This window comes from Terrapene carolina, unplaced genomic scaffold (assembly GCF_002925995.2).
Source record: "Terrapene carolina triunguis isolate 2854851 unplaced genomic scaffold, T_m_triunguis-2.0 Scaffold211, whole genome shotgun sequence".
In the NCBI taxonomy this organism is placed as follows: domain Eukaryota; kingdom Metazoa; phylum Chordata; order Testudines; family Emydidae; genus Terrapene; species Terrapene triunguis.
The window spans coordinates 24,144,876-24,152,315 of record NW_020664562.1 but is presented as its reverse complement, the minus strand read 5'-3'; the positions used below and the strand labels follow the sequence as shown (position 1 = coordinate 24,152,315).

At 49.1% G+C, this 7,440-nt stretch overlaps 1 protein-coding gene across 1 annotated transcript; it reads right to left on the bottom strand.

Annotated features, from left to right (window-relative positions):
• Nucleotides 1–1,804: 1,804 nt before the first annotated feature.
• LOC113407487 (barH-like 2 homeobox protein) lies at nucleotides 1,805–6,154 on the bottom strand. The gene is made up of 3 exons (XM_026656076.1): nucleotides 5,593–6,154; nucleotides 3,805–4,030; nucleotides 1,805–2,117 (listed from the first exon to the last, which is right to left on the bottom strand). Exons 1-3 carry the CDS (start codon nucleotides 6,152–6,154, stop codon nucleotides 1,805–1,807), a joined length of 1,101 nt encoding a protein of 366 aa, XP_026511861.1.
• Nucleotides 6,155–7,440: the final 1,286 nt, after the last annotated feature.

Genomic DNA, 7,440 nt, shown 5'->3' with positions numbered 1-7,440 from the left:
TGATGAATGTTTTATAGGTAATTGCTGTATATCTTTCCAATTGCAAGGGGGGGACAGTGTTGTGTTCACCTCGGAAGGCTGGGGCTGGCTCGCTCTGAAGGCTGCTAAAGAGTGGCAGGCGGACAGCGGCAGCCAGGCTGCAAATTACAACCTGTGACTGGCTGCCGCTCCCTGCCTCTCGCAGGGCCTGGCAGAAAGGCGAGCATTTGGGGTGTTTACCTTTATCTCGTTTCAGTTTTCCTAGGTTACCTCCCCAGGCCCGCTCGCAAGGTCAGCAGCTCTCTGCACGTCTCCCCCTCCCCTCCCCCCACTGCGGAGCCTCTATTGGCGCTTGGGTTTAGTCAGGTCCATAGCTGGCACCCCCGCACCACAGCGGAAACGTGCCACTGAGGCGGGCTCACCCCCGAACGCAGGGCTGGATTTAAGAGCTCTAAAACAAAAGGCAGGACGAGATTTAAGTGGGCTCAGCCAGCGCGGCTCTGGTTGAAGAGAGAAACTGGCCAGGAGAGAGAAGATCAAAGATTTGTACGGTTTTATGGGCTAGATCTGGCTCGATTCTCTCTCTCTCGCTCTCTCTCTTCTGGCTCCTAATTGCTCACAGTCAGCCGCCTCGCGCTTGCTGTCTGTCCTGCTCGCTTCTCCCGGGCATTCTGCTGCTCTGGGACAGCTGCTAGGCTAGGGACCACATTCCTGTTTCCCAGGCATCAGGCCACCCAACCTTGCGAGCCATTCAGTTTCCTCATCAACTTCTGAAATATTCAGGAAGGGGAGAAAGGGGAAAATACAGAGAGAGAGAGAGAGAGAACAGACCACAGCTACCACTTGAAACCGCAGCAAAATGATCATTTCAAAAGCATCTGTTTGTCCCCCATGCAGCTCCGGAAAGACTGAATCCCGCAAACAAAAGAAATCACCACACTATTGTCTTAATCATCAGCTTTTTTAAAAAAAAAACACCCGACGTTGTTTAAACTAAGGGCTCGGGTAGCAGTACCTGGGAGGGAGGACTTTAAAAATATAGAAACCAAACATAAAAATCTTACAGACCATTGAACTGTGGCCCTAAAACGACGGGCTGTTTTTCGGACCCGAATTTCTTGCATCAGTTAACTTCAGTAAAATTAGCTTACTTAGATTTCCACTTTTTGTTACAAAAAGATAGTTTATTTCTTGTTTCTTTCTTTTTTTGTAATTTTCAGTCACAAAAAAAAGATCTATCATTTGTCACCTAAGCATTTATTTTACTGAATTCAAAAAGACATGAAAAGGGAGAGGGGGGGAGAAATCATGTATTTTTTTAGTAAGGTATATAAGTGAATTTTTGACAACATATAATAAATATGATATATCACTTCGCACTCAGTCTGTTCAAATGTACATTTCCTTTCAGATTACGGAGCATGCCACTTTTCAATAAGAAAAAAGGTCATGAGAAATCAGTGCAAAGTTCTCCGTTACCCCTGGTCTTCCGCGCTGTGTGACGGGAGGTTTGTTCTTTGTATCCCTCTGTCCTCCGGAGTCTCTGCTGGCTCGGGTCCGGCTCCCTCCCTCCCGCTGTCTCTCCTTCCGAGCTCCCGGAGGTTTGTTCGATGGGTTTGTTTGTTTCACTTACTGGATCGGCTCTGGGTTCGTGGTTCAAAAGTCCCTGCTCTGATTGAATCGTCTCCGTGGCTGGCTCTTGGCTGCCTTCAGAAGCTCCTGGCCCCCTTTCATCTCCCCCTCAGTTGCTTAGCTCCTGCTTTTGGTGGCCGGTTTTTATTTGGGGGGAGAGGTGGGGGCTAGTTGCTGGGACAGCGGTGAGCTCTCACCGGGGGTGCGGGGTACCCGGGATAGGGTTGGCCAAGGGGTTGAGCGCGGGCTGACCCCCGGGCCCCAGGCCGTGGATGAGCACGCGGGGCACCAGGGGCCGCTGGAGCTGAGGGTGCGGAGCTGGGGGAGTCCGGTACATGCTGCTGTACATGGCCGCCGCCGCTGCAGCCGCTGTCGTGCTGTCCATGCTGCCCAGCAAGCTCGGGTGGTAGAAATAGGGAGAGGGGAACATCCTCTGGAGAGCAGAATAATTCCCAGCTTCGGCCAGCAACTCCAGTCCCACCGCCGTTTGCCGCTTCCACTTCGTCCTGGAAGAGAAGGAGCACACAGGTCTAGAGCTAGCACGGAACCATCCCCCTGGCATTGCTGCTCTGTTTCGAGGGGCCGAAGGAGTTCCCCAGGGACGTGAACCCTAAATCCTACTTGTCCTTGCCCCTTCTCCTTGACACACACACACACACACACACACACCCTCCTTTGCAACTAGAATGTCTGCTCCGCCATTCGCTAGTGCTCTGGCAAACAATTCAGTGGGGAAATCGAACCCAGTTTCCCTGGGTTTAGCCACACGCACAATAAAATAAAATGAAACCCACGGGACCGTTTCCCCTTCTGTTTGCAGGCTTTCAGGAGTGCGACTTTCTAAAATCGCAGGTGTCTGTGCCTTCAAACTTTGCAGTGTCGCGGAAACTGAAGGATTGATTGGTCCTGCATCCGAAAAACTGAACTAAAAAAAAAAAAAAATCAAACCGTTCGTGGAGCATAAAGATGCAGGAAAATATCTAACAAAGAAAGGAGAAATGCTTTCAGTTCTAGATGGCAAGACAGCAGAGATCCCCGTTATAAAAAGATATTGACTATTAGTTTGGCAGAATGTTTCTAGCGGCACACACGGTATTTTCACTCTCCTGACACAATATTTCAACAATTTTATTTCCTGGCCTTTCCACCCCTCGCGAACCCCTCCCTTTGCCAAGCCCCAGCGAAATGCCTTGTGAGATCTGAGCTGGTGGATACACACACACTGCAATCCCAGCAAAATTAATAAACATGGCGCCCTGTTTAGATTGGATACAAATGACACTAATGTTTTCCGACAGAATTAGGGTGGCTGAAACCGTATGTAATGAGACAGAAAATTATGGCAAAGATGACAACTGGACGTAGTTTTCCAAACCTAGTCAGCTGCGATTAGAATACACATACAATTGCCTCTTTGGCTTTACAACGCGGACAAATGGAAACCAAGCACATTTTTTTAAACTAACACATTTTACAACTTGATTTCCTAGTCACTTTGCTAATATCACACACGGAGAAATCTTTGCAAACGCCGTGATTTCCAAAAGGGCTACAGCGGCATGCCAAGAGCAACACTGCATAATGAGATTTCAGTGGGATTTCTTTGCCAGTATGTTCCTGGGACACAGGAAGAATAATATGTCCCCAGTTTTGTAATCAAGATTTGGCCATTATTTATTCATGTGTGTATTCGTTCATATTGATATGGTCTGCTTTATTAATTAACTATGGCTGAGACTACTTTGTTGACTGACTAGATTGTCAAGTGCAGGCAATCGGTACAGGCGCCTCTATGGCTTTTCTTGGCCTTTCCTTGAGAACGACAGTAGCCAATAACACTATATTTTTATTTCGCAGTTTACTTATTGACTTTATGATCGTTCCTGTTACCTGTCCATTTAATTTATTTTAGGCACGCTGCTACTCCCTTTATTCTAGCATGGGCAAGGAGTGAGTGTGGGGGGGGCGGGTTGTTCCTTTATGAAATCTACCAACAGTCACAGATTGAAGTGGCCAGTGTTTCCCTGACCAGATCTCACTGATATTGACTAGAGAGGTGGGGAGTGTTTCTTCCCCCGGCCTTCACACCGTTTAACTCAGACTATCTGAGCAGCAACTCTGTTTTTAGGGGCTTTGGGGAAATTGTTCTTTGGGGGGGGGGCGGAGATCCTTGACTCTGCCCGCCTCCCTTACCTCCGGTTCTGGTACCAGGTTTTGACTTGCGTGTCGGTCAGGTTGAGAGCCGCAGCAAGGTCCATGCGGTCTTGCACGCTCAAATACTTCTGCCGCTCAAAGCTCCTCTCCAGCTGGTTGAGCTGATGGTCCGAAAAGGCCGTCCTCGCCTTCCGAGGTTTCTTCGCTCGGACTGGGGGGCTATCCCGGCTACTTGTAATCTCCCGGTCGCCTTCTTCTTTCGTCCCTAGGAACAATTCACAAGCACAACACTAGAAACAGGGTCTAAAGCAGCAACCCAAGGCTAGGCTGCTCGGGGTCTGGGGCTCGGGGCAAAGTCGATTTCTTTATAGAGTTGATTATCATCTGACTGCTGCATTCAGGACTCCAAGGAAATCCCTTAATTTAGCTGATGCCTTTTCGTACCTACGTGTCTAAATGGGTTTGACAGGAGGGTCTGGCGATTTCTCTCTGTGCAGCCGACAAACAGTCCCCCTTTCTGGGGTAAGGTTTTTCCCCTTTCAGGTGCACTTGGGGCAGGTTAAAGCAAAGTGCAGAACAGCGAGCGCATCTGATGTGCTAATGCCTCAGACAGGATATGTCACCCAAGCACCAAGTTGAGCTCAAATTGCTGAGCACGTCGTGGTGACAGCGCTAAGATTTCCGGATTCTATTTGTCAACTTTGGTTTTTTTGCTGAAATGCTGGGAAATCGATATGTCAATCCATCTCTGTTTGTACCAGTTTTTGCAGCGCTCCTTGATCTTCCCTGCAGGAAGAACAATAATCTCTCTAATTGACCCACTGGGGAGGTTGGTGCACAAAAAAATCGCCAGACCAGACTGTACATCTGTTTTGGGCACTCTTATGCTAATGTTAAAATAGCAAAATGAATGGCACACAGGAGCGTCTATTATTCATCGCACAACATTGCAAAATAGGTGAATGGCGTAAAATTAGGAAAATGTGTCCTCTCACCGCATAGTTTAAACTGTGCCTCGTGCAAAGCCATTTTGCAGAAAGCAGAGAATCCTTCGGCATTAAGGAAAAGGCTTTTAAAATAGCAGCCATCTTCTTAAATATAACCCCCACGCCCATACACACGTATATATATATATGTATGTATATTTAAATCAGGAAATATTGCAGACTCCGTAGGCGTACAAAATTCGAAAAAGAGAAATATCCCATCCCAGCATAGGAAAAGACTGTAACAATGTAAAAAGCCTTCTAACGTGATCTAGTGAAAAGTTCTTACCTACTTTTAGGTCTACTTAGAAATTTGCCCTATTAATTAAGTGCTGCTAAACCTCTGTGCTTGGTGTTAGAAAACATGCGAGTCATTTAAACGAATTAGCATTTAAAAAAGAAGAAATACATTCAAATTTTAAAAGAAACAAACGTTCAAACAATTTTTTTTCGCCAAACAACTAACCTAAAAAACGAGGGGCGCCCCAGCAAGAGAAAAAAAAAAGATTTCTCCAAGGATCTGATATTAAAAAAAAAAAAAATCAGAGACAATAATTTAAAGAGGATTGGATTTTACTGGTTTTTGGTGGGATTTTTTTTTTGTTTTGTTGTTGTTTTTGTTTTTTGTTATCGTTTCTGAAATATCAGAAATGTTGCCAGGGAATTGTATCGCTTTCCATAGCAAATAGTGTACAATACTGACCACTGGAGAGTCATATCATAAGGTTATTATTAATCAATAGCATTAGTGTTATTAGGAATAAAAGTGAAACCCTATCACGCCAGGGGCTGCTAAAAAGCCATGGCGGAAGCGGTGGAGGCTGCGGGGTAATATACTCACCGTGGCATTTGAGATCATTCTGCGTATCGTCGCGTTTGTCTAGTTTGGTTTTGCTGTCCTCCTGCTCTAGTTTTGGTCTGAAGCTCTCGTTGGCTGCGTTGCCCTCTTGTTTTGGGGTGTGATGGGGAGAGGAGACACTGGTGCTGTAAGGTGCACAAGCCGCCAGCGGTTTGCTGTCGCCCAAAATGTCTTTAATTAAAAAAGAAGAGGTGGAAGTCCTGGGGGCAGAGTTGCCCGAGCCCAACTGTTGTTGCTGTTGGGGTGATTGCTGCAAACTTTGTTGCTGCTGCTGCTGGCTGTGATGGAGATGGTGATGCTCTTGCACCAGATGCTGCTCGGGGTGCTCCATGGTGACTGAGATGGGGGACGAAGGAGCCGTCCCTACTGTGTCTATCTCCGAACAAGGGGACGGGGTGGCCTGGTTTCTAAAATCCGCTGTCCTGGCATCGCTGTTTAGCTGGCGAAAGTCTCCGTTCATCATGCCGGGGCTGCCGGAACCGTTGTTGGACAAAATCGTGTCTATTCCAAAGCTCGACCCGCTAGATCCTTCCATCGTGGCCATTCAGAGAGGCGCCTTCATCCCAATCCGGGGCTCGGGAGGCTCGAGTCAGCGCCACAATCGGATCAATACATAAAACAGCAACGAGAACGTCAGTGTCTTTCAAACAAACAGAAAGTGGCGGTGGGGGGAGGGGGAGGAGGGCAGGGGGCTGGGATGGCGACAAGACGGGCTGGTGGAAGGGCAGCCACGGAACTAGGAAAGGCACAAACCCAGCCGGGAGGGGGGAGAGGAGGGGAAAGTTACCAGGCAAGGACAGAGAAGGCGCGAGCAGCAGGTTCAGGTGCTGCGCTCAGACACACACAGAGACACACACACACGTGGTGTTGGCCGTATTGTTCACGGGGCGCTAACGGAGCGTGGCCAGCCCGGGCTGGGTCGCCGTGCTAGGTTGCATCGCAGCAGGAGGCGGCAGGGCGCACCGTGCCGGGGCCGCCGCCCGCCTCCGCCGCGGAGTTATTGAACTTTCTCGGGAAGTTGAGGCGTGGCGCAGGCGGCGGCGGCAGGAGACGCGAAGCGGGACGGACCCCGGCCACTGCCGCGCTCTTCCCAGTGCAGCCCAGCTCCTCTCGGCTCCAGCGACTCCCTCCCGTGACGTCACGGCCATTGCCAGCCGCGTTCCCCCTCCGCTTTATTACAAACCCTGGTTTTTTTCCGCCATCCGGCAAAAGCCCCCATTGGCGGCCCGCGCGGCCCAGGCTGACGCCGCGGAGCGGCAGCCAATGAGCGTGGGCTCTGGGGCCCTTGTCAATTTCAGAGCCGGGCTGGTCTGCTATAGAATCTCTAGGATTCCTTCTCCAGTCGGTCTCTAAATAGTGTTACTGTGCGCACCGCCGCGTCCATCATCAGCCGTAGTAGCGGTGATAACAACCCCCCTTAGAAATAGCAATAAAGTGCAGCGTGTGGGAAGAGAAAGAAAGAAAATGGTTTGTCCCATTATTTTAAGAGGTGAGATAGAGTAACAGAGGGGGGAGAAGATGATGGGGGAAAGGGCAGCATGGAAATCAAATGTAGCATTCCCAGCCTGCTCGACCCACTCTTTTGAAACTCACACGTGCCATAGAAACTAAGAAGCGTAGCAGACATCGATGAGAAAATAAATGACCACGACCCCATCAGAACATGGGCAATAACTTTCAAGGGACTTGTTTCCTGGCTTCGCCTCCTGGTGTTTTGTAGTCCCTTGGCTAGCCTGTGAGAGCAGGTGCCCAGGTTTCCATAGCACGCCAGGTTGATGGGTAATGCTTTGCATTTATTGACTAGGAAATGCGGGGGTTCAGTTCTGAGCT